The 26,661-nt window shown below is 55.4% G+C and overlaps 1 protein-coding gene across 3 annotated transcripts; it reads left to right on the forward strand.

Moving 5' to 3' along the window:
- Positions 1-790: 790 nt before the first annotated feature.
- Positions 791-26,661, forward strand: kif4 (kinesin family member 4). 3 transcript variants are annotated; one of them, XM_056595443.1, is made up of 31 exons: positions 791-1,014; positions 1,376-1,507; positions 1,741-1,855; positions 2,147-2,334; positions 2,621-2,710; positions 3,453-3,619; positions 4,856-4,950; positions 5,056-5,175; positions 5,984-6,159; positions 7,588-7,649; positions 7,989-8,121; positions 8,271-8,329; positions 8,967-9,072; positions 9,220-9,315; positions 10,308-10,469; positions 12,442-12,545; positions 13,147-13,291; positions 15,243-15,353; positions 15,993-16,076; positions 16,265-16,378; positions 16,528-16,683; positions 17,224-17,321; positions 18,492-18,621; positions 20,118-20,288; positions 21,018-21,122; positions 21,254-21,322; positions 21,652-21,726; positions 22,740-22,904; positions 25,205-25,327; positions 25,774-25,887; positions 26,452-26,661. In XM_056595443.1, exons 2-31 carry the CDS (start codon positions 1,385-1,387, stop codon positions 26,650-26,652), a joined length of 3,657 nt encoding a protein of 1,218 aa, XP_056451418.1. In that variant the 5' UTR covers positions 791-1,014; positions 1,376-1,384; the 3' UTR covers positions 26,653-26,661. The 3 variants fall into 3 exon arrangements, with proteins under 3 accessions (XP_056451418.1, XP_056451419.1, XP_056451420.1); XM_056595444.1 differs by having other exon boundaries at positions 21,655-21,726; XM_056595445.1 differs by lacking the exon at positions 21,652-21,726.

A 26,661-nucleotide genomic window follows, 5' to 3' on the forward strand; every position in this document is an offset into this window, starting at 1 on the left:
CTCTGTTATTTTTCTTTTTAAACTAGTTAGTCTTTTATGTTGTATTTATCTTTTAATATGCATTGTAGCACTTTGAGGTCATTGAGTTGATGTGAAGTGTGTTCTAAAAATATATAGCCTATATATTATTATTATTTCACAACATGTGAACTTCACTTTCAATATTTTCAATATTTTGGTATCAGAAAGAGCGATACAGAGACACACGCACACGCACGCGCGAGCGCGCACACACACACACACACACACACACACGCACGCACGCACGCACGCACGCACGCACGCACGCACGCACACACACACACACACACACACACACACACACACACACACACACACACACACACACACACACACACACACACACACGCGTATACATTGATGGTCAAACAATCATACAGCTAAATAAGAGTTTTCTGAGACCATATACTACAAATCTACATCGTGCACTTTCCGAAGTTGTCAAACTAACAAGTTTCATTTTCCGTAGATGTAACAATTACAAGTTGTAAAGACGGTTTTCTTCCATCCTACCCCAAAACGCACCGTGAGGTCTGGTCTCTCCGCTAGGGAGCAGTACGCGAGGCGGAAAGACGTTAGGACGTTTTGAACGCACCGTGAGGTCTGGGCTCTCCGCTAGAGGGCAGTAACGCGAGGTGGAATACGTTAGGACGTTTTGAACGCACCTTGAGGTCTGGGCTCTCCGCTAGGGGCAGTAACGCGACGCGGAAGACGTTAGGGCGTTTTAAAATAACTACCAGAAGAAGAAGCAGGAGGCGGAGACGTCGTTTTAAAACTGGCGGGCGATATAGACGCGACGACTTCCCGACCAGAACCAGAGAGGACCGAGGCACAAAGCTCTGGCACAAGGCACAAAGCGTCGGCACTGGGCACAACATTGTTACCTTTTCAAAAGTTCAACGTTGCATTAAGTGTCTCATCGTGAAGTGGATTAATTCGGGAAACAGACTGTTTCTGGAGGCGGATCGTATGTTCGAGGCTTAGGGACGTCTTGTGAGTATCCGCCTCATGACAACCGTTTACTGGTGAGCAATCAGCTCCACTGAAAGAATATCAGTATCATCGATCCAAAGGTAATCGACCTGAAGCTTCATGATCCAGTCCAGTGAAAACAGCAAAGTTCTGGAAGTAGTGAGCGTGTCGCCTGGTTGGAGTGGTTAGGGCCCCCCTATATCTTTGGTTCTGAGGGGGACTGGACCAACCCAATACACGTAGTAGTGAACCTCGAAGCATATATGATTTCTGTTATAAACTTGAACGTATTGATAATAAATATTATTTAGAATTGAACCGTAGTGACTGTGATGCCATAGTGACAGGTGTTGATATACCTTCGTTATTGTCTTCCGAGCAGTGGAGCGTCATGACCAACAATGAGGCCAAGGTGATCCCGGTGCGGGTGGCCCTGCGGTGCCGCCCGCTGGTCCCCAAGGAGCTCAACGAGGGATGCGAGTGCTGCCTCACTTTCAGCCCTGGGGAGCCGCAGGTCCGTCCCCCGCACACTGACAACAAGCCGCTTCTATTGGCCATCATTTCAGTTTAAAAATAATGATTACATCCTCTGCTGGCCACAGCTGGCAGGTCTTTGGAAGCAACGGAATGGATTTCATGTTTTGGAAGGGATGCGTCACAGATCCTAGGACGGACTGGGATCACAAATGTCAATTTGGTGCCATTTCTTTTTGGGACTTGACATGTTTGGCGTTTCATGGTTTTCAGGTTATCGTGGGCACGGAGAAGGCGTTCACATATGACTATGTGTTCGACCCCATGGCCGAGCAAGAGGAGGTGTTCACTGTGGCGGTGTCCCCGCTGCTGTCCGGGCTCTTTAAGGGTAGGTGGGGATGTTTAACTGAATGTTCAGGTCCGGCACGTTCATGTCTCGTCGGAGAACAGAGAATGCAAAGATGCACACTTTAAGGATGAGGTGATAAATACTATAGCCAGCAGTGGCAGTTGAACATGAAATGAAAGCTCCGGAGGTTGATGCGAACGCATCTTCCTGTCGTTGGTAAACAGATCACCCACATGTCTTCACTATACATCGTGTTGAGAGTTGGACTCGTTAGCGTTGGTTCGTTTTCCTTGTGGCCGTTCATGTAATCAAGCGGTGCTACGTGTGCAGGTTATCACGCCACGGTGCTGGCGTACGGGCAGACGGGCTCTGGGAAGACCTTCTCCATGGGGGGCACGTACACCTCGGCCCAGGAGGACCAGCCCTGTGTGGGGGTCATTCCCCGGGTCATCCAGCGCATCTTCCAGGAGAAGGACAAGGGCAGCTGCGACTTCACCCTCACAGTGTCCTACCTGGAGGTCGGTGGTCCCCCCCCCCCCCCCGCTGTTGCCCTTGCGACGACAACCTACTGCAATCAAAGCTCTGCTCTTTGCACCTCTAAAGCTCATCTCAAGACCTTTCTGTTTCAAGAACACACTGCAAAGGCCCTCTGTATATATTATTTATTTTAATTTTATTCTTGTTGTGCTGTCTTCTTCTGTGTGGGTGTTCATGACGCTGTAAAGCGACCTTGAGTGTGAGAAAGGCGTTATATAAAATTAACTTAATATTATTCCCTCATCCGTCAATGCTTTGTAATAATAGATCTACAATGAGGATATTCTGGACCTGCTGTGCCCATCCAAAGATAAGCCCGCCATCAGCATCCGCGAGGACCCCAAAGAAGGCATCAAGGTAGTAATTCTTGGACGCCACCGTTGGACTCTGCAGTGCTGTGCAGCGCCACAGAGTCTCCCGCTCTGGGCCCTGTTGGGGTGGTCTGCAGTGCTGTGCAGCGCCACAGAGCCTCCCGCTCTGGGCCCTGTGGGGGTGGTCTGCAGTGCTGTGCAGCGCCGCAGAGTCTCCCGCTCTGGGCCCTGTGGGGGTGGTCTGCAGCGCCGCAGAGTCTCCCGCTCTGGGCCCTGTGGGGGTGGTCTGCAGTGCTGTGCAGCGCCGCAGAGTCTCCCGCTCTGGGCCCTGTGGGGGTGGTCTGCAGTGCTGTGCAGCGCCACAGAGTCTCCCGCTCTGGGCCCTGTGGGGGTGGTCTGCAGTGCTGTGCAGAGTCTCCCGCTCTGGGCCCTGTGGGGGTGGTCTGCAGTGCTGTGCAGCGCCACAGAGTCTCCCGCTCTGGGCCCTGTGGGGGTGGTCTGCAGTGCTGTGCAGCGCCGCAGAGTCTCCCGCTCTGGGCCCTGTGGGGGTGGTCTGCAGTGCTGTGAAGCGCCGCAGAGTCTCCCGCTCTGGGCCCTGTGGGGGTGGTCTGCAGTGCTGTGCAGCGCCGCAGAGTCTCCCGCTCTGGGCCCTGTGGGGGTGGTCTGCAGTGCTGTGAAGCGCCGCAGAGTCTCCCGCTCTGGGCCCTGTGGGGGTGGTCTGCTGGTGGAGGACATCCCTCGTCCATGTTACCGTCTATAGCCCCCCCCTGACCGCTGCCCCCCCCCAGATCGTGGGTCTGACGGAGAGGGTGGTGAGGTCGGCCCAGGAGATGGTGGCCTGCCTGGAGCTGGGGAACTCCTCCCGCACCGTGGGCTCCACCGCCATGAACGCAGAGTCGTCCCGCTCCCACGCCATCTTCACCATCACCCTGGAGCAGCGGCGCAGCAAAGACAAGTGAGTGGACCAATCGCAGCCCGCCAACCCCCCCGTTACCGAGGGAACCTTAGTGAGTGGACCAATCGCAGCCCGCCAGCGACCGTTACCGAGGGAACCTTAGTGAGTGGACCAATCGCAGCCCGCCAGCGACCGTTACCGAGGGAACCTTAGTGAGTGGACCAATCGCAGCCCGCCAGCGACGCCACCTCCTCGTTACCGAGGGAACCTTTGTGAGTGGACCAATCGCAGCCCGCCAACCCCCCCGTTACCGAGGGAACCTTAGTGAGTGGACCAATCGCAGCCCGCCAGCGACCGTTACCGAGGGAACCTTAGTGACTGGACCAATCTCAGCCCCTCGTTACCGAGGGAACCTTAGTGAGTGGACCAATCGCAGCCCGCCAGCGACCGTTACCGAGGGAACCTTAGTGAGTGGACCAATCGCAGCCCGCCAGCGACGTCACCTCCTCGTTACCGAGGGAACCTTTGTGAGTGGACCAATCGCAGCCCGTCAGCCCCTCGTTACCGAGGGAACCTTTGTGAGTGGACCAATCGCAGCCCGCCAGCGACCGTCCTCTTCTCGTTACCAAGGGAACCTTAGTAATGCCTGATATGATAGGCCCATCGTAATACTTCGTTTAATTTAAAAGCTGATTAGGCTAGAATAAGTAAATACATGCAACATGACTGAATTATCATATTAGGTGACGCATAGTTGACACACATCACATTGTTCTATTTTACGTTTCAAAATAAAATCTCTTTCTGCTAAATAGCAGTTAACTAGGAATAGTTAGGTGAGGGGCTGAAAGGAATGAGTATGGAGCTATGCCGAGATACAACCTCACATGTGGTGCCAAACTGTAGCCCAGATCAGATCGGTGTACCCCTAGATATAAACGGAGTGGATCAGGGCACCCCTAGCTATGAACAGGATCAGATCGGTGTACCCCTAGCTATGAACAGGATCAGATCGGTGTCCCCCTCGTTATAAACAGGATCAGGTCGGTGTACCCCTCGCTATAAACAGGATCAGATCGGTGTACCCCTAGCTATGAACAGGATCAGATCGGTGTCCCCCTCGCTATAAACAGGATCAGATCGGTGTCCCCCTCGTTATAAACAGGATCAGGTCGGTGTACCCCTCGCTATAAACGGAGGAGTGGATCGGTAAACGTAAATGGAAGAAGTAACCCTGCAGTCTAAGGTTGTTCATCTGAGTGTGTTCACCGTCTGACCCGTGGTCCGTGCCCTCAGATCGGACTCCATGGTCTCCAAGCTCCACCTGGTGGACCTGGCCGGTTCTGAGAGGCAGAAGAAGACCAAGGCGGAGGGCGACCGTCTGAAGGAAGGTCAGAGTCGGGCGGTGTGCGTGTGTGTGTGTGTGTGTGTGTGGTCCATGTGTCCGTCCACGGGGTCCAGGCTGTTCAGTGAACCGTCTCTCCGTGTCCCTCCAGGCATCAGCATCAACCGCGGGCTGCTGGCCCTGGGGAACGTCATCAGCGCCCTGGGGGAGGAGAGTAAGAAGGGCACCCACGTCCCCTACAGAGACTCCAAGGTCACCCGCCTGCTGCAAGGTACGGCGGCCCGCCCGCAGGCCGCTCTCGGCGTAGCCTCGGCCCTCTGGTTGGAGGGCCCTCTGAACGCGGGCCCTCCCTCTGGTGATGTGGTCCCATGGCATCGTGGGGCTCCGTGGTAGAGCTGTAGCACCACCCGGCAGGGGGGCTGGTTCTTGGCTCCTCCCCTGGTGGGCTAGCCTCTTGAAACCACGCAGATGTTGAAGTGTGTGCTCACAATGTGTGTCCGTCTGGCTCGGCTGGGCGGACTGACGGACAGATGGGCGTGGCCCTATGGTTCAAATACCTCCAGCCAATCAGTGACGCTGTAGCTCTCTGGGCTCTCGCTGAATCCGGTTGGAAGAAGTAAAGTAAAAACATCTTCTAATCTTACAAACCTGCCTGCCTTGAAGATTTCTGTTGCTTATACTCTTTTAACATTGTTATTCAGTCTTTCCCGGAAAATAGAACTTTAACTGTACCGTTGATTTCTTTCCTTGAGGAAGTTTTATATAAGACACTTAACCAACCTGAGTCTGCTTAAACCAGAGTGAAGCTGCTTAAACCAGAGTGAAGCTTCTTAAACCAGCCATCACCCACACTCCACAGTGACGTTAACCAGGCAATGGCAACGGCAGATACAGTGTCAGTAGTCCTGCACGGCCGTGTGGTTGCTGTTGTTGGTGTGGTTGGTGTGGTAGATGATGGCTTGATGTGTTGGATGGCTGGTTTAAAGAGCCTCTGGCTGCCATCAACCAGGCATATACACCACTACAGTGGCATGACCCTCCTCCTCCTCCTCCCCCTCTTCTTCCTCCTCCTCCTCCAGACTCGCTGGGCGGGAACAGCCACACGCTGATGATCGCGTGCGTCAGTCCGGCCGACTCCAACATCGAGGAGACCATCAACACGCTGCGCTACGCCGACCGCGCCCGCAAGATCAAGAACAAGCCCATCGTGAACATGGACCCGCGGACCGCCGAGACCCAGCGCCTCAAGCAGCAGGTAGGCCCCTGGGGTAAGGTTCAGGGGTACGGCCCCTGGGGTAAGGTTCAGGGGGACGGCCCCTGGGGTTAGGTTCGGGGGTACGGCCCCTGGGGTTAGGTTCGGGGGTACGGCCCCTGGGGTTAGGTTTGGGGGTACGGCCCCTGGGGTTAGGTTCAGAGGTACGGCCCCTGGGGTTAGGTTCAGAGGTACGGCCCCTGGGGTTAGGTTCAGAGGTACGGCCCCTGGGGTTAGGTTCAGAGGTACGGCCCCTGGGGTTAGGTTCAGAGGTACGGCCCCTGGGGTTAGGTTTGGAGGTACGGCCCCTGGGGTTAGGTTCAGAGTTAGGGCCCCGGGGGTTAGGTTTGGGGGTACGGCCTCTAATGGGGTTAGGTTCAGGGGTACGGAGCCTGGGGTTAGGTTCAGAGGTACGGCCCCTGGGGTTAGGTTCAGAGGTACGGCCCCTGGGGTTAGGTTTGGAGGTACGGCCCCTGGGGTTAGGTTTGGAGGTACGGCCCCTGGGGTTAGGTTTGGAGGTAGGGCCCCTGGGGTTAGGTTCAGAGGTACAGCCTCTAATGGGGTTAGGTTTGGGGGTACGGCCTCTAATGGGTTTAGGTTTGGGGGTACGGCCTCTAATGGGGTTAGGTTCAGAGGTACAGCCTCTAATGGGGTTAGGTTTGGAGGTACAGCCTCTAATGGGGTTAGGTTCGGGGGTACGGCCTCTAATGGGGTTAGGTTCAGAGGTACAGCCTCTAATGGGGTTAGGTTTGGAGGTACAGCCTCTAATGGGGTTAGGTTCAGAGGTACAGCCTCTAATGGGGTTAGGTTTGGGGGTACGGCCTCTAATGGGGTTAGGTTCAGAGGTACAGCCTCTAATGGGGTTAGGTTTGGGGGTACGGCCTCTAATGGGGTTAGGTTCAGAGGTACAGCCTCTAATGGGGTTAGGTTTGGAGGTACAGCCTCTAATGGGGTTAGGTTCAGAGGTACAGCCTCTAATGGGGTTAGGTTTGGGGGTACGGCCTCTAATGGGGTTAGGTTTGGGGGTACGGCCTCCATCGGTTTTGGTCTGGTCAATGACGTCGGTTATGTGAAGAAGGAATGCTATGCCTTGGAATTGTGAAGCAATCACCGAAATGGGATTTTGTTAAGCGTGAAATATGTTTGGGGAGTCTTCTGTGTTCTCTGATATTGGGTGTTAATTCTCTTACGTTTCTGGGGTGATTTTGTGGATATTTATAGCTTGTTTGCTGCGGCTAGGCCGAGAAGCCAGAGCAAAATAATCTTTTTTTTTTATACTCGTATAGGACATAAGCAAATAATGTCGATTAATGTTAATCTTGAGGCCATGAATATAGTGTGTATATAATATTGTAATGTCCTCGTAATAAGGCAGAAGAACCCAAACGGGTTGAGGTGTGTGAGTCTGACCCCCCCCCCCCGTGTGCCCAGGTCCAGGAGCTGCAGGTGATGCTGCTGCACGCCCGTGGCGGTGTGGCCCCAGTGCTTTCTGGGTAAGTGACCCTCACACGCTCCTCTCCGGGGCCAGCACGACCAAATATAGCTTTTCCTACTGCGTGTTCAGTTCCGTACTACTGGTCGTGACGCCGGCCCCACCATCGCACGCAGTGCTTTAATACAACCCTGCTGACTGTATGTCACTCAGCAAAAAGGACGTAAGATGAAGAAGAGAAGATGATACTTTATTGATCCCAGATGGGAAATCCCTGGAAAATAGAAGTTTGGGCATCTACGACATTCCAGGTTCCCCTCAGATAGGCTGCAGAGGGACCATTGGATCGAGCACACAACCGTTGTTGCTCCAGGGATCCTCACGCTATCCCCTCCTTCAGGACCGAGTCGTCGGAGAACGTGAACAACCTGGTGGAGAAGAACCGCAGCCTGCAGGACCAGAACAGCCGGCTCTGCAGGGAGCTGAGCGAGACCACCGGCCAGGCAGCGCTCATGTTCGAGAAGATCATCATGGTGAGTCCTGGGCTACAACCGTCCCATATGTTTCAGTATTGGTCGATACTGTGCTCCGTCTCGTAGACCCATGTCAGGAACAACAGATGGAGGTGGTTCTTAGGGGCGTAGGAGCTCCTCTCACACTGACCCCCTCTCTCCTCCTCCAGGCAGAGCAGGCCAACGAGAAGCTCCAGGGCAAAGTGGAACAACTGAAGGAGCACGAGGCGTGAGTAGAACCGCTACACCTCTTACCCACAGACCACCCTTCAAAGAAACCTCTTTGGGCAATATTGTACTGTTTTGCTACAGCTACAGTTTATTTTAAAGAGTTAACTTCCAGCTTTAGTTTGCTACAGTATGAACAGGTCTCAGCCGTAAGTCAACTTTCTCAAAACTTTCCCTGGCTACAAAGTAACACAATCCATCCACCTGGCAGGACATCTTTGTTCATTTAAAAAGGAAAACCTTGTAGTGCGGACAGAAGGACCAAAAGGAGCAGAGGTCTTCATGGTCACTGCATTAGAATGGATGAGGAAGCCCCTCTGGTTCTTCTAGGAGGTGTAAGGTGGACCTGGAGAAGGTCTTCATGGTCTCTGGTTCTTCTGGGAGGTGTAAGGTGGACCTGGAGAAGGTCTTCATGGTCTCTGGTTCTTCTGGGAGGTGTAAGGTGGACCTGGAGAAGGGCTTCATGGTCTCTGGTTCTTCTGGGAGGTGTAAGGTGGACCTGGAGAAGGTCTTCCTGGTCTCTGGTTCTTCTAGGAGGTGTAAGGTGGACCTGGAGAAGGTCTTCCTGGTCTCTGGTTCTTCTAGGAGGTGTACGTGGACCTGGAGAAGGTCTTCATGGTCTCCTCTTGTTCTTCCAGGTGTAAGCTGGACCTGCAGAACGTCCTGGTCACCCTGGAGGATCAGGAGCTGAAGGGGAAAGTGGAGCTGATGAAGAGCCTGCAGGATGTCATCCTGGAGCTCCAGGTGAGCATCGCGTCGTACCCCAGATGAACCCCAACACACCGGGGGAGGGGTGTCCCATTGTGGGGGCTGACTGAGGAGGCTGTTGTGTTGCTGTGGTTGGCTGGAGGTCTCTGACCTGTCGGCTGTTGTGTGCGCTCTGTTGTGCAGAACGAGAGCGCCGACATCGCAGCCTCCATCGACGCCATGGTAACGGGAGAAGATGGACCAGAAGGAGCTGGTGATGCGACGGGCGTCTCTCCGTCGGTAAGGGAAGACTTCTCCCGCACCCTCGTATCAAACCTCTGATACCGTAGAGAAGAGCACCCTCGTATCAAACCTCTGATACCGTAAAGCAGTGGTTTTCAAACTGTGGGGCGCGCCCCCCCTGGGGGGCGCCAGAGTTCTTCAGAGTTCGACGTGAGAAAAAAATAAACCCGAAGAAAACCCTGAAAGACGATGATTCAAATCATCAGTCGTACTTCAACTCTAGAAGTAGCATAACTAAATCAATTTTCAACCGTTTATCTTCGTGCAAACCATTTAACAAATCTACACACTTGTATCTTCAGCTGAATTTTTTTCTCTGAGGGGGGGCTCACTCTCTCACACTTTGAAAACCCCTGCCGTAAAGAGAAGATCATCCTCTATTCAAACCTCTGATACCATAAAGAGAAGGTCGTCCTTTATTCAAACCTCTGATACCGTAAAGAGAAGGTCGTCCTCTATTCAAACCTCTGATACCATAAAGAGAAGGTCATCCTCTATTCAAACCTCTGATACCGTAAAGAGAAGGTCATCCTCTATTCAAACCTCTGATACCATAAAGAGAAGGTCGTCCTCTATTCAAACCTCTGATACCGTAAAGAGAAGGTCCTCCTCTATTCAAACCTCTGATACCATAAAGAGAAGGTCGTCCTCTATTCAAACCTCTGATACCGTAAAGAGAAGGTCGTCCTTTATTCAAACCTCTGATACCGTAAAGAGAAGGTCGTCCTCTATTCAAACCTCTGATACCATAAAGAGAAGGTCATCCTCTATTCAAACCTCTGATACCGTAAAGAGGAGATCATCCTCTAGTCAAACCTCTGATACCGTAAAGAGAAGGTCCTCCTCTATTCAAACCTCTGATACGTAAAGAGAAGGTCCTCCTCTATTCAAACCTCTGATACCGTAAAGAGAAGGTCGTCCTTTATTCAAACCTCTGATACTGTAAAGAGAAGGTGGTCCTTTATTAATCCGATCCGGCCCTCTGACAGGAGGACGTCACGGGGGGGTTCACAGCGCACCACGCCCTGCGTCAGGCCGAGATGTCCAAGGAGCTGATGGAGCTGAACAAGGTGCTGGCCCTGAAGGAGGCCTTCGTCAAGAAGATGTGTCAGAACGACAGCCAGCTGGAGCCAATGCAGAGCGAGCACCAGGTCAGTCCTCTAGGGGTCCTCTCTAGCAGTGGCGATTTCTCTAAGACTGCAAGGGAAGCTCAGCTTCCCCTAAAATTTCGAACATTAAATTGTCAAATATGTATTGTTGTGTTAACATTTCATTAACTACAAATTCGTTAAAATACGTTCATGTCGAAGACGAGTTCGATAAGAATCTTATCCAAGACTGACTCGATTTTGTTAACTTCTCATACATTCCCGTAATGTCAATGCATTAGACCGTAGAAGCCGAGCGTCCATTCACTTCAATGAGACTGCATGGAACAGTTTTTTTCATTGCCTCGAAACTCGACGGTCATTGGATAAATGCCCAGATTTGTCCCGCCCCCGGACGCTCAGCGTCTCTGGGGGTGGATGGAGCAGTGGGCTGGCCTGTGCTAGCCTGGTCGCTGGGCTTCCGCGTTATGATTGGAGGATCAGTCGAAAGTCTGAATCACTTTTTGATTGACAGCTATTTTAGATATACACAGTCACTTCACTATCTGAGTTCAGTCCCATCGCGGATTTTGCAAGTAAAGTCTCATGACAAACTGCAACACATTTCTTGGTATTTGCTTGGCGAAATTGCTTCCATTATTAATTTCTTACACTGTGAATAAAACACATTTATTGTATTTCCTTGTTTCAGTTTAACATACTTTCCGCATTTCCTTGTTCCGAGATTAATATCGTTTCGTTAGTTCGTTCATTTATACTGTTGGCTAGGTCGGAGTGAACTAACCAGCTAGCATTTTCTTGAAAAGGAACGGAGGGCCGAATTGAGGTATAAATAAATTGACAACTATTTTGATGTAGGCCAAAAATGAGCTTCCCCTCTTTAAAAGACCAGCAGCCGCCACTGCTCTCTAGTGGTCTGATGCCCCTTTCACACCGCCGCAAAATCGGGGGCGGTTCCGGGCCAGTTCGGAGCTAGGGCCAGGGCTTTGGTTTCACACCGCCAAAGAACCGGCTCCGGCCCCTAAAAACCGGTTCAACACTGGCCCCACTTTAGAGCTGGGCTAGAACTAGAACCGCTTTTACGCCGGGGGCAGGGGGCGGAGTTATCCGTACCTTCATAAACAGGAAGACCAACGAAGACCGGCATTTTTTAAAAACACCGAAGTAAACAATGGACGTGAATCCGTGTATGGTTATTTTTTGTTTTTTCTGATTTTGTTTTAAATCTGAATATTCAAAGAACGAACCATACACGGATTGAATCGAAGACGAAATTGTTGTTGTTGTGTTTGAAACTGGCGCGAGGGTTCTTCTGCGCGCCTAACCTGACGCTTGATCATTGTGTGGTGGTTCAACGCGCCAACGCAGCTAGATGAGTCCGTGTCCATGCAAGTGAACGGAGCGTTCCCTCTTCGTCATAACTATCAAACCAAACATCCTTCACATTCACCGAGCGAACATTATGAAAGTAAAATGCACATTTCTCGCTAAAAATGTTTCCATAAACGCATTTAATGGCCTAACTATGTTACTATTTCCACCCAGAATAAAGAAAGATGTCGGCCGTATGCTTCTGTCCAAGCTCACTAGCGGAGACGTTTGTAGTGACGTCATGACGTTGCTCACGCCGGCTCTATGGCTGGCTCTGGCCGGTGTGAAACCAACCGGTTCTTAACTGGGGTAAGGCTGGAACCAGTTTGGAACTGGCCCTAGCACCAGCCCGGAACTGGCTCTCGGTTCTTTTTGGTGTGAAAGCGGCATAAGAGGACCACCAGAGAGAGAACCAGGCCCGTCCCTCCTCTAGGGGTCTAGTCCGTCACTGATAACTCACTGGGGGGATATGTACTAGTGGGTTCCTAAACCAGTGTTCTCCCACCCCTTGTGTCTGGAGTATCTGCCTGGCTCAAGTATCCCTAAGTAAAACAGCACGATGGTGGAGTAAAGCCAGCACAGAGCAGAGCCTGGCTCCATCCTGGTCTGCAGGTGGGATGGTTTAACGCCCTTCTCCCCGCAGCACAACATGCACAGCCTGCAGACGTCGGTGGACTCGCTGCTGAAGGAGAAGGAGGACCTGGTCCTGGCTCTGCAGTCGGCCAAGAAGGACACCCAGCACGCCAAGTAAGAGTTAGACTCCTCTGGTCCAGAGCTTCTACATCTGTCAGGACTAGACCCCTAGTCCTTCTACATCTGTCAGGACTAGACCCCCTAGTCCTTCTACATCTGTCAGGACTAGACCCCCTAGTCCTTCTACATCTGTCAGGACTAGACCCCCTAGTCCTTCTACATCTGTCAGGACTAGACCCCCCCTAGTCCTTCTACATCTGTCAGGACTAGACCCCCCCTAGTCCTTCTACATCTGTCAGGACTAGACCCCTAGTCCTTCTACATCTGTCAGGACTAGACCCCCTAGTCCTTCCCCATCTGTCAGGACTAGACCCCCTAGTCCTTCTACATCTGTCAGGACTAGACCCCCTAGTCCTTCTACATCTGTCAGGACTAGACCCCCTAGTCCTTCTACATCTGTCAGGACTAGACCCCCTAGTCCTTAGGGGTCTAGTCCTGACTAGCCAACCCTCCCCTCAGGCCTTCATCCAACGCCGGCCCCCAAAACTCCTGACTAGCTCGCTAGCTGTAGCCACAGGTCCGCTAGCCCTGCTCCTGACCCCTCCCCTTCCTCCTCCTGACCCCTCCCCTTCCTCCTCCTGGCCCCGTCCCCCAGGCTGAGCGAGCAGCGCAGGAAGAGACTGCAGGAGCTGGAGGGCCAGCTGGTGGAGATGAAGAAGAAGATGACGGAGCAGTCCAAGCTGCTGAAGCTCAAGGAGTCCTCCGTCCGCGGCGTCTCCAAACTCATGAGCGAGATACAGGTGAGCCACCGGCGTACCACTCCCAGCTGACGCCCCCCTTCTAGATGGTATGATCCATCCTCGTACCACTCCCATCTAACGCCCCCCTTCTAGATGGTATGGTCCATCCTCGTACCACTCCCAGCTGACGCCCCCCTTCTAGATGGTATGATCCATCCTCGTACCACTCCCAGCTGACGCCCCCCTTCTAGATGGTATGATCCATCCTCGTACCACTCCCATCTGAAGCCCCCCTTCTAGATGGTATGATCCATCCTCGTACCACTCCCATCTGAAGCCCCCCTTCTAGATGGTATGGTCCATCCTCGTACCACTCCCATCTGACGCCCCCCTTCTAGATGGTATGATCCATCCTCGTACCACTCCCATCTGATGCCCCCCTTCTAGATGGTATGGTCCATCATCGTACCACTCCCATCTGATGCCCCCCTTCTAGATGGTATGATCCATCCTCGTACCACTCCCATCTGACACCCCCCTACAGTCTGGTATGATCCATCCTCGTATCAATCCCATCTGATGCCCCCCTTCAGACTGGTATGAGCCATCCTCGTATCAATCCCATCTGACACCCCCCTACAGACTGGTATGGTCCATCCTCGTATCAATCCCATCTGATGCCCCCCTTCAGACTGGTATGAGCCATCCTCGTATCAATCCCATCTGACACCCCCCTACAGACTGGTATGGTCCATCCTCGTATCAATCCCATCTGACACCCCCCTACAGACTGGTATGGTCCATCCTCGTATCAATCCCAGGTTGATGCTTAGTCCCCTTCTAGATGGTATGATCCATCCTCGTATCAATCCCAGGTTGATGCTTAGTCCCCTTCTAGATGGTATGATCCATCCTCGTATCAATCCCAGGTTGATGCTTAGTCCCCTTCTAGATGGTATGATCCATCCTCGTATCAATCCCAGGTTGATGCTTAGTCCCCTTCTAGATGGTATGATCCATCCTCGTATCAATCCCAGGTTGATGCTTAGTCCCCTTCTAGTTGGTATGATCCATCCTCGTATCAATCCCAGGTTGATGCTTAGTCCCCTTCTAGATGGTATGATCCATCCTCGTATCAATCCCAGGTTACTGCTTAGTCCCCTTCTAGATGGTATGATCCATCCTCGTATCAATCCCAAGTTGATGCTTAGTCCCCTTCTAGATGGTATGATCCATCCTCGTATCAATCCCAGGTTGATGCTTAGTCCCCTTCTAGATGGTATGATCCATCCTCGTATCAATCCCAAGTTGATGCTTAGTCCCCTTCTAGATGGTATGATCCATCCTCGTATCAATCCCAGGTTGATGCTTAGTCCCCTTCTAGATGGTATGATCCATCCTCGTATCAATCCCAGGTTGATGCTTAGTCCCCTTCTAGATGGTATGATCCATCCTCGTATCAATCCCAGGTTGATGCTTAGTCCCCTTCTAGATGGTATGATCCATCCTCGTATCAATCCCAGGTTGATGCTTAGTCCCCTTCTAGATGGTATGATCCATTCAAGGTCTACCTTAAAGGTCCCATGGCAGGAAAATCTCACTTTATGAGGTTTTCTAACTCCCTGGGGCGGTAACTGCCCCCCCCCCTCCCCCCTGGGGCTGTAACTGCCCCCCCCTCCCCCCTGGGGCTGTAACGGGCCCCCCTGCCCCTGTCTCCCCCCTGGGGCGGTAACGGGCCCCCCTGCCCCTGTCTCCCCCCTGGGGCGGTAACGGGCCCCCCTGCCCCTGTCTCCCCCCTGGGGCTGTAACGGGCCCCCCTGCCCCTGTCTCCCCCCTGGGGCGGTAACGGGCCCCCCTGCCCCTGTCTCCCCCCTGGGGCGGTAACGGGCCCCCCCTCCCTCTGTCTCCCCCCTGGGGCGGTAACGGGCCCCCCCTGCCCCTGTCTCCCCCCTGGGGCCCCCCCTGCCCCCCCTCCCCCCCGGGCTCTAACGGGCCGCTGTGTCCTCTCCAGTCCATGAAGTCCCAGCGGGTGCAGCTCATGCGGCAGCTGAAGGAGGACACAGAGAAGTTCCGCGTCTGGAAGAGCCAGAAGGACAAGGAGGTGCTGCAGCTCAAGGAGAAGGTACGGCGTCATCTTCCTCTTCCTCCCCTTCTGCTCTTCATCAATCATATCTGTACACGATTTTGGATTTCAACATTTTGTATTTGACCGTTTTGTGTATTAAGCCGATATTTCAAAGTTCTCAGTTCCAAAGTGTTTTTGGGAGACGTGCTGAATAAGTGCTTCATGTTTCAAACTCAAAAACAATCGTTTGAATAATCGTGATTTCAATATTGACCAAAATAATCGTGATTATGATTAATTCAATAATTGAGCAACCTTACTATGTCCTCCTCACCCGCTCTCCTCCTCCCCCGCTCTCCTCCTCCCCCGCTCTCCTCCTCACCCGCTCTCCTCCTCCCCCGCTCTCCTCCTCCCCCGCTCTCCTCCTCACCCGCTCTCCTCCTCACCCGCTCTCCTCCTCCCCCGCTCTCCTCCTCCCCCGCTCTGCTCCTCACCCGCTCTGCTCCTCACCCGCTCTCCTCCTCACCCGCTCTCCTCCTCACCCGCTCTCCTCCTCCCCCTCTCCTCCTCACCCGCTCTGCTCCTCACCCGCTCTGCTCCTCACCCGCTCTCCTCCTCACCCGCTCTCCTCCTCTCCTCCCCCCTGCCCCCCCCCCTCCTCTCCTCCCCCCTGCCCCCCCGCTGTGTCCCCTCCAGGACCGTAAGCGGCAGTATGAGATCATGAAGCTGGAGAGAGACTTCCAGAAGCAGGCCAACGTCCTGCGGCGCAAAACGGAGGAGGTCGGTCCCTCGTCTGGGCTCCGCTCTGGGCTCCGCTCTGGGCTCCGCTCTGGGCCCAGGCTCCGTTAGACCTGCTCACCACAGGCAGTGTGTTCCCCGAGGCCTCATGGTGTTAGGCAGACGGGGCCCCCCTCAGGGCCCCCTCAGGGCGTCCCATGAGGACTAACGGAGTGTCTGTGCGTCCGCAGGCGGCGGCGGCCAACAAGCGGCTGAAGGACGCGCTGCAGAAGAGGAGCGAGGTGTCGGACAAGAGGAGGGACGGGCACGGCCGCGGCATGGAGACGGCCGCCAGCCGGGTGAAGGTACCGCCGCAGAGCGGAACCAGCCTTCAGTTCATCATTAGGATTATTCACCCCTAATGGGGAAGATGGCTCACATTCAGAGTGCTTTATTAAAGTGGTGGTGGTGGTGTTGTTGGTGGTGCTAATGGTGGTGGTGGTGGTGTGTCCAGTCATGGCTGCTGAACGAGGTGGAGCTGCTGGTGAGCACGGAGGAGGCCCGGCGCCACCTGAAGGACCTGCTGGAGGACCGGAAGATCCTGGCCCACGACATCAGCCAGCTCAAAGGGCAGCTGGAGGCGGGGGGGCGGTCTGCCGCCAAGATCAGGGTAAGACCCCCAGACGGCCCGTACCAACGACAGAGAGGACCCCCAGACGGCCCGTACCAACGACAGAGAGGACCCCCAGACGGCCCGTACCAACGACAGAGTAGGACCCCCAGACGGTCCGTACCAACGACAGAGTAGGACCCCCAGACGGCCCGTACCAACGACAGAGTAGGACCCCCAGACGGTACCAACGACAGAGTAGGACCCCCAGACGGCCCGTACCAACGACAGAGTAGGACCCCCAGACGGTCCGTACCAACGACAGAGTAGGACCCCCAGACGGCCCGTACCAACGACAGAGTAGGACCCCCAGACGGCCCGTACCAACGACAGAGTAGGACCCCCAGACGGCCCGTACCAACGAGAGTAGGACCCCCAGACGGCCCGTACCAACGACAGAGTAGGACCCCCAGACGGTCCGTACCAACGACAGAGTAGGACCCCCTCCTCAAAGATGATCAGTGGGAGCTTCCAGACCCAGATCAGAGTAGGACCAATCGGTGGACGGCGCTGTGACTCACCCGCCGCTTTGTCTTCCAGCGCCGGACGTTGATCATCTCGGAGCTGGAGAGCAAGGTGGGCCAGGAGACGCCCATCAGCAAGCAGGTGGAGAACCTGGAGACTGAGATGGGCCTCAGGTGGGTCTGCTGCCTGAACGCCCACCAGGAAGGTCCTCAACCTGGAGGAGGTCCTCAACCTGGAGGAGGTCCTCAACCTGGAGGAGGTCCTCTACCTGGAGGAGGTCCTCAACCTGGAGGGGTCCTCAACCTGGAGGAGGTCCTCAACCTGGAGGAGGTCCTCTACCTGGAGGAGGTCCTCTACCTGGAGGAGGTCCTCAACCTGGAGGAGGTCCTCAACCTGGAGGAGGTCCTCTACCTGGAGGAGGTCCTCAACCTGGAGGAGGTCCTCTACCTGGAGGAGGTCCTCTACCTGGAGGAGGTCCTCAACCTGGAGGGGTCCTCAACCTGGAGGAGGTCCTCAACCTGGAGGAGGTCCTCTACCAGGAGGAGGTCCTCAACCTGGAGGAGGTCCTCAACCTGGAGGGGGTCCTCAACCTGGAGGAGGTCCTCAACCTGGAGGAGGTCCTCTACCAGGAGGAGGTCCTCAACCTGGAGGAGGTCCTCAACCTGGAGGGGGTCCTCAACCTGGAGGAGGTCCTCTACCTGGAGGAGGTCCTCAACCTGGAGGAGGTCCTCTACCTGGAGGAGGTCCTCAACCTGGAGGAGGTCCTCTACCTGGAGGAGGTCCTCTACCTGGAGGAGGTCCTCAACCTGGAGGAGGTCCTCAACCTGGAGGGGTCCTCAACCTGGAGGAGGTCCTCAACCTGGAGGAGGTCCTCAACCTGGAGGAGGTCCTCTACCTGGAGGAGGTCCTCAACCTGGAGGAGGTCCTCAACCTGGAGGAGGTCCTCAACCTGGAGGAGGTCCTCAACCTGGAGGGGTCCTCAACCTGGAGGAGGTCCTCAACCTGGAGGAGGTCCTCAACCTGGAGGAGGAACTCTACCTGGAGGAGGTCCTCTACCTGGAGGAGGTCCTCTACCTGGAGGAGGTCCTCTACCTGGAGGAGGTCCTCTACCTGGAGGAGGTCCTCAACCTGGAGGAGGTCCTCAACCTGGAGGAGGTCCTCTACCTGGAGGAGGTCCTCTACCTGGAGGAGGTCCTCAACCTGGAGGAGGGACCTCCAGGGGGTGGAGGTCCTTCCCCAGGTGGAGGTCCCTCTCTAGGGGGTGGAGGTCCTTCTCTGGGGGGTGGAGGTCCCTCTCTAGGGGGTGGAGGTCCTCTCTAACGCCCTGCCCGTTCTGTCCTCAGGAGCGCCCAGATCGCTGACCTCCAGCAGAAGGTTCTGGCGGCGGACAACGACGGCCGGGCGAAGCACCGCTGGGACAACATCAACACGGTGGTGGAGGCCAAGTGCTCCCTGAAGATCCTCATGGCCGAGGTGGGCCCCGCGCCCCCCGTCCCTGTCCCCGCCCCCCGTCCCCGTCCCCCGCCCCCCGCCCTGTCTAACACTGGTGGTGGTTTAAGGGGACACTTCACCCATTCCCATTAAGCTTTGTATCGTTAGAAACCCACTCATATTTTTGAATAGTCGAGCATCATTCCCTTATGTTCTGGAGAGACTGGAGAGATCCGTATCGATCGCCAACACTTCCTGTTTAAGATGACGCAATATGACGATTTTTGCGTAGAAGTAAATAGGAAGTGTAAGAGGGGGGGATTCTCGTAAGACTACAAGCCCTAGTCCCACCCCCCTCTAGGGGGTGGGACCCACTGACGCTACAGACCTATTAGAGCAGTGCCAGTGGGTGGGACTTCACCAGCAGAAACTAACATCCACAGCGTCTGAAGCTAAGCTAACAGAGGCTGTTGATAAAACTGAAGTACAATGGCGGAGGGTACTGGAGCTGACACAGAAGATGGCTCCATGCAAAAGTTCACCATTTCAAAAGAAATACAAACAAGGACTAATTCACTGAGTTCACCAACTAATACTCTACACTAAAAATGTTGTGTGAAATGATTTTCAAGCAGTCTTGCGGTATCAGCTTGGTGGATGGAACAGAGAGGTGTCCGATAGGCGGAGATCTAGATCAGCGGGAGTGGCCAGCGAAGCTGTGCATCGTGGTGCATGGAGGGAGTTGTTGTCTTCAATCCACAAGCGCGAAAAAGTCACTTTCTGCCTTTTCTCGGTCAAGACGGCACCAAATTAGAATTTTCTTTTATTATTCGACTACATATAGGACCCAATTTCAATACATATTCATGCCTCCACCTGTAAAATGCTCCTTTAAGGGGAAGTGGATGGTTAGACAGCGCCCCCAGTGGACAGCTGGAGCACCTGCAGGAGGGCAGGCTGGTCACTAGACAGCGCCCCCAGTGGACAGCTGGAGCACCTGCAGGAGGGCAGGCTGGTCACTAGACAGCGCCCCCAGTGGACAGCTGGAGCACCTGCAGGAGGGCAGGCTGGTCACTAGACAGCGCCCCCAGTGGACAGCTGGAGCACCTGCAGGAGGGCAGGCTGGTCACTACACAGCGCCCCCAGTGGACAGCTGGAGCACCTGCAGGAGGGCAGGCTGGTCACTAGACAGCGCCCCCAGTGGACAGCTGATGCACCTGCAGGAGGGCAGGCTGGTCACTAGACAGCGCCCCCAGTGGACAGCTGGAGCACCTGCAGGAGGGCAGGCTGGTCATCTGACGCCATCAGGTGTCCTTGGTAATCCGACCAAATAGGAACGCCAATCAGGAAGTCAGGCTGGATTTACTGTTAAACTGTAACTGTTAATTATTGGACACTTATGAGCTGCAATTAGAGTGTGTGTGTGTGTGTGTGTGTGTGTGTGTGTGTGTGTGTGTGTGTGTGTGTGTGTGTGTGTGTGTGTGTGTGTGTGTGTGTGTGTGTGTGTGTGTGTGTGTGTGTGTGTGTGTGTGTGTTAGCTGGTGGCGGCTAAGTCGGCGGCGGCGCGTCTGGAGAGCTCTCTGAAGCAGGAGCAGGGGAACCTGCAGGACCTGAGCCGGACGCTGGCGGAGGAGCGCGGGGTCATGTCCACCATGGACGTGGAGCACCAGCAGCAGAGGGTGGAGCTGGAGCAGAACCACCAGGAGAAGGTGGGCCCCGCCCAGCACCACCCCCACACACCCCCAAAGCTAGCCGTTAGGGGCCTAGAACGGGCCCTAGACCAGGCCCTATCCCTAGACCGTAGACCGGGCCCTAGACCGTAGACCGGGCCCTAGACCGTAGACCGGGCCGTACACCAGGCCCTAGACCGTAGACCGGGCCCTAGACCGTAGACCGGGCCCTAGACCATAGACCGGGCCCTAGACCATAGACCGGGCCCTAGACCGTAGACCAGGCCATATCAGTCCATCGGAACAGTGAGAGCAGCTGTACAGAACATACAATATATACGAGTGTATACCAGTGTGTGCCAGTGTGTGCCAGTCTATACCAGTCTATACCAGTGTGTGCCAGTGTGTGCCAGTCTATACCAGTCTATACCAGTGTGTGCCAGTGTATACCAGTGTATACCAGTCTATACCAGTGTGTGCCAGTGTGTGCCAGTCTATACCAGTCTATACCAGTGTGTGTGCCAGTCTATACCGGTCTGTACCAGTCTGTACCAGTGTGTACCAGTGTATACCAGTGTATACCAGTCTATACCCGGGCTATACCAGTCTATACCAGTGTCTACCAGTGTATACCAGTGTATACCAGGTGTTGTCCTGTCATCATCAGGATGATGTTGACTGGTTTATGGGACATTTTTAGTTTTCCTTTTCTTAACACTGTGAGCCGCGGGCTGTGAGTGTGGGCTAACAGACCCCCCCCCCCCCCAGGTCCAGTACCTGCTGAACAAGCTCCAGAGCCGAGCGGGCCTGCAGCAGCCCGCCGGAGAGCCGTCGCAGAAGGAGCGGGAGCTGGTCCAGAGACAGAGCCAGCTGGTGGGTGGCCCTCTGACAGAACAGGAGCAGAGCGCACATGGAAGGGCCTCGCTCAGAACTGAGGTCCTACTGGTAGTCGGGGGGCAGGGCCGGATGCTGACCTGTGTTCTGATTGGTTGCCATGCTTTCAGGAGGAGGAGCTGGAGAAGATGAGCGGACTGAACCAGCAGCTGCTGAAGGAGAAGGAGCAGTACAAACAGGTACGGACCTGACGCTACGAGACCTGGGAGTACGAATAACTCCAGAGGTGGAGCTGATTTAGAAATACAAAACCTACCTCAGGGAGGTCGTTTACTACGACCGGTTAATCGCCGCGGACGTTGACAACGCGTGTATACGACCCATAAGTCTGTTGTACTTCTGATTGAGCTGTGCACTACAACCATCCCCTGCCCGACGCAGTGGGTCAGAACGCTCACTGGGCCATGAACGGCCCCTGTTGGCCCTCCAGCCCCTCAGCCAATCAGGGCACAGCGCTCCCTGTGGTGGCGGCCATGTTGTCTGAAGCTCGCTGCCCCTCCGTCCCCAGCAGCTGTCCCTGCCCCCGCCCACCGCCAGCGAGCAGACCAGCCAGGACGACTCCTTCGAGTACGTCCCCCCCAAGGTGAGACGGCTGCTCCTCTGACCTGGGGGTCCGGGTGGTGCATGTTGGGTACTTCAACAAATCAACAACGCATAACTAGAACAGAACATGAACATAGAATAGCGTCAGTGCCTTCCATTATGCAGGGTGAACGTGAACATGAAAGGGTGCAAATAATCAATTTAGTGAGAAGCACGGACCCAACGCTAGGGGAGGGTCAGAGCAGGTAGAGGGGACCCCCCCCCCCCCCCAGGGTCAGAGGGTAGAGGGGACCCCCCCCGCAGGGTCAGAGCAGGTAGAGGGGACCCCCCCCCCAGGGTCAGAGCAGGTAGAGGGGACCCCCCCCCCAGGGTCAGAGCAGGTAGAGGGGACCCCCGCAGGGTCAGAGCAGGTTAGAGGGGACCCCCCCCCCCCCAGGGTCAGAGGGTAGAGGGGACCCCCCCCAGGGTCAGCAGGTAGAGGGGACCCCCCCCAGGGTCAGCAGGTAGAGGGGACCCCCCCCAGGGTCAGCAGGTAGAGGGGACCCCCCCCAGGGTCAGCAGGTAGAGGGGACCCCCCCCAGGGTCAGAGCAGGTAGAGGGGACCCCCCCCAGGGTCAGAGCAGGTAGATGGGACCCCCCCCAGGGTCAGAGCAGGTAGAGGGGACCCCCCCCAGGGTCAGCAGGTAGAGGGAACCCCCCCAGGGTCACAGGAGGTAGAGGGGACCCCCCCAGGGTCAGCAGGTCGAGGGGACCCACCCAGGGTCAGCAGGTCGAGGGGACCCCCCCAGGGTCAGAGCAGTTGCATCCCATTCTTCCTGACCTAGGTGCGTCTCTTTCCCTCAGATCCGCCTCCCTCCTGATGTCAGATTAGCGTTCTTAAGATGAACCGTTCCCCTGACCCCTTCGGTCTAGCTTCATGTAGTCCGCTGTCTCGAGTGTCCCTGGAGAGGCCCCGTCCCCCTCTGGGCCCCCCCTCTGAGAACCTGCTCTGTGTCCTCAGAGGCCCCGTCCCCCTCGGGGCCCCCCCTCTGAGAACCTGCTCTGTGTCCTCAGCCCAAGGCCCGGCGCCCCACCACCGCCAAGGCGCCCCTCAGCCTGGCCATCAACATGGAGGACATCGTGTCTGCCTCCGACAGCGAGGACGAGATGGAGGACGAGGCCTGGCAGCCCGAGAAGCAGGAGCGCCGCCGCGCCTCCAGGAGGCCCAAGACCACGGGGGTGAGCCGCCACCACCGCCGCCGCCGCCGCACAAAGCTTTATTCACACCGCGCCACGACGACGCTGGAGGGCTTCAGGCCAGCGGTCATAGGATCTGAACCCCAACATGGCAGAGGGAGGGCTGGACTTAACTTATGCCGCTTTTCCACCGCACATGTAGCTCGATTCGACTCGACACGACTCGACACGCTAGCAGCACGGGTCGTTTTCCACCGCAAATAGTACCTCCTGGACGTGGGCGGGGTCTGTCCTTAAGATGAACTTAACTTAGTGACCGGTACCACTGTCCTTAAGATGGACTTAACTTGGTGACCGGTACCACTGTCCTTAACATGAACTTAACTTAGTGACCGGTACCACTGTCCTTAAGATGAACTTAATTTAGTGACCGGTACCACTGTCCTTAAAATGGACTTAACTTAGTGAACGGTACCACTGTCCTTAAGATGAACTTAACTTAGTGACCGGTACCACTGTCCTTAAGATGAACTTAACTTAGTGACCGGTACCACTGTCCTTAAGATGAACTTAACTTAGTGACCGGTACCGCTGTCCTTAAGATGACATGATGTTGATGTGGTGCAGAGTGAGTGTCTGCTGTTGGTATTAAAGTGTTGGTTTAGGGCAGGGGTGCCCAACCAGTCGATCGCGGTCTACCAGTAGATCGCTGACAGATCCCAAGTCGATCGCGAGGGTGAAGAAAAAAAAAAAAAAAAAGATATTTTTTTTTTTAATGAAATTAAATTTGCGCGGGACATATACGCGCGGTAGCGCATGTGCTGTTAACAGCAGTTGAAAGCCGTCAACAGTAGTTACACACTCCTAAACGTTGGCATGGCTGAGGGGAAACAAGCTAGGTTCACGATACAACCCCCCCCGTCAACAATTGTTCTCTTCCCCCCCCCCCCCCCCCCCGGCTTGAAGGTAGGTTTGCTGGTAGATCTCGGGAGGTTGGCTACTTGAAAAGTAGATCTTGGGTCAAAAAAGGTTGGGCACCCCTGGTTTAGGGTTAGTGACCGCGGTCTGCAGTGAGGGATGGAGTATCTTGTCTCCAGCGGGTGATGGTGTATCTAGTGATGGGGTCCCCTGATGGTGTATCTAGTGATGGGGTCCCCTGATGGTGTATCTAGTGATGGGGTTCCCTGATGGTGTATCTAGTGATGGGGTCCCCTGATGGTGTATCTAGTGATGGGGTCCCCTGATGGTGTATCTAGTGATGGGGTTCCCTGATGGTGTCTCCAGTGTGCGTGTGAGGGTCTAGTGAGTGACGCTGTGTCTTCTCTTGTCTCCAGTGTGCCTGTGAGGGTCTAGTGAGGGTCTAGTGAGTGACTGTGTCTTCTCTTGTCTCCAGTGGGCCTGTGAGGGTCTAGTGAGGGTCTAGTGAGGGTCTAGTGAGTGACGCTGTGTCTTCTTGTCTCCAGTGTGCCTGTGAGGGTCTAGTGAGGGTCTAGTGAGGGTCTAGTGAGTGACGCTGTGTCTTCTCTTGTCTCCAGTGTGCCTGTGAGGGTCTAGTGAGGGTCTAGTGAGTGACTGTGTCTTCTCTTGTCTCCAGTGGGGCTGTGAGGGTCTAGTGAGGGTCTAGTGAGTGACGCTGTGTCTTCTCTTGTCTCCAGTGTGCCTGTGAGGGTCTAGTGAGTGACGCTGTGTCTTCTCTTGTCTCCAGTGTGCCTTTGAGGGTCTAGTGAGGGTCTAGTGAGGGTCTAGTGAGTGACTCTGTGTCCTCTCTTGTCTCCAGTGTGCCTGTGAGGGTCTAGTGAGTGACTCTGGGTCTTCTCTTGTCTTCTCTCGTCTCCAGTGTGCGTGTGAGGGTCTAGTGAGTGACTCTGGGTCTTCTCTTGTCTCCACTTGTCTCCAGTGGGCCTGTGAGGGTCTAGTGAGTGACTGTGTCTTCTCTTGTCTCCAGTGTGCCTGTGAGGGTCTAGTGAGTGACGCTGGGTCTTCTCTTGTCTCCAGTGTGCCTGTGAGGGTCTAGTGAGGGTCTAGTGAGTGACTGTCTCTTCTTGTCTCCAGTGTGCGTGTGAGGGTCTAGTGAGGGTCTAGTGAGGGTCTAGTGAGGGTCTAGTGAGTGAATGTCTCTTCTTGTCTCCAGTGTGCCTGTGAGGGTCTAGTGAGGGTCTAGTGAGTGACGCTGGGTCTCTTCTTGTCTCCAGTGTGCGTGTAAGGGTCTAGTGAGTGACTCTGGGTCTTCTCTTGTCTCTTCTCGTCTCCAGTGTGCCTGTAAGGGTCTAGTGAGGGTCTAGTGAGGGTCTAGTGAGGGTCTAGTGAGGGTCTAGTGAGTGACTGTCTCTTCTTGTCTCCAGTGTGCCTGTAAGGGTCGCTGTAATAACAAGCAGTGTCGCTGCCGTAAAGGGAAGATGACGTGTGGAGAGAACTGCCAGTGTGACCACGCCCGCTGTCGCAACCTGGAGCCCCCCGGTGCTGAGGTACGGTCAATGGCTGTCTGTCTGCTGCTTTCTGTCTGCTAGTGTGTGTCCGTCTGTCTGTTGGTGGCTGTCTGTGTATTGTTGTATCTAGCATAAAGGTTTGATTACCAGTAATGCTGTGGGACGGTCCCACAGCATTACTGGTAATCAAACCTTTATGGTCCCGGACCGATGGTGGTCGATAATAAATAATGAAGTTAACCTGAGCCCCCCCTTCACCTCCATCACCTCCGTATGAGGTTAACCTGAGCCCCCCCTTCACCTCCATCACCTCCGTATGAGGTTAACCTGAGCCCCCCCTTCACCTCCATCACCTCCGTATGAAGTTAACCTGAGCCCCCCCTTCACCTCCATCACCTCCGTATGAAGTTAACCTGAGCCCCCCCTTCACCTCCATCACCTCCGTATGAAGTTAACCTGAGCCCCCCCTTCACCTCCTCCACCAGGACTCCCCCAGCCTGAAGGCGGGGGCCCCAGACGGCCTCTTGCTGCCCCAGGACCCCACTGCCATCAGCCCGGGCAACTTCTTCATACCCCCTTCCTGCCCGCCCGCCAAGAAGGTGAGCCTCCCGCCAGAGCCAATCAGAGAGCGGGCCGGGCGGCCGGTCAGAGAGCGGGCCGGGCGGCCGGTCAGAGAGCGGGCCGCCCGGCCGGTCAGAGAGCGGGCCGCCCGGCCGGTCAGAGAGCGGGCCGCCCGGCCGGTCAGAGAGCGGGCCGCCCGGCCGGTCAGAGGGCGGGCCGGGCGGCCGGTCAGAGGGCGGGCCGGGCGGCCGGTCAGAGGGCGGGCCGGGCGGCCGGTCAGAGGGCGGGCCGGGCGGCCGGTCAGAGGGCGGGCTGAGCCCTGGGGCGGGAGCGTTGCGTTGGAGCGCTGCTTGGGCAATGTTCTTGTAAACAGGATATGATGCGGTCCTTAGACAAACAGCTGATTGGTCCTTCAGGTAGAGAACGTGGAAGGGTCCAACGTCAGTTCATCCAGGAGTTCATCCATGAGTTCATCCATGAGTTCATAGAGCGAGTGAGAGCGGTTAGGGCGGGGGGGGGACCCCAGCTCCTCAGCGGTGGGGGGGACCCCAGCTCCTCAGCGGTGGGGGGGGCGCGGTCTAATGAAGCATGTGTCCCCTCAGGCCCCCCAGGAGAGCGGAGAGCTGGGCCACACCCCGGAGCAGACGACCTGGGACAGGAAGCCGCTCCTCAGCCCGGAGGAAGAGGAGGGCGAAGGTGAGGGAGACGAGGGCAACGTCAACAGCATCCTTAAGAAGAAGAAGAGGCTCCTGAGCAGCCTGCAGAGCAGCTTCTTCTCCGGCTGCACGCCCATCAAGGAGTGAACCGACCCC

Source organism: Gadus chalcogrammus, chromosome 7 (genome assembly GCF_026213295.1).
Source record: "Gadus chalcogrammus isolate NIFS_2021 chromosome 7, NIFS_Gcha_1.0, whole genome shotgun sequence".
Lineage (NCBI taxonomy): Eukaryota > Metazoa > Chordata > Actinopteri > Gadiformes > Gadidae > Gadus > Gadus chalcogrammus.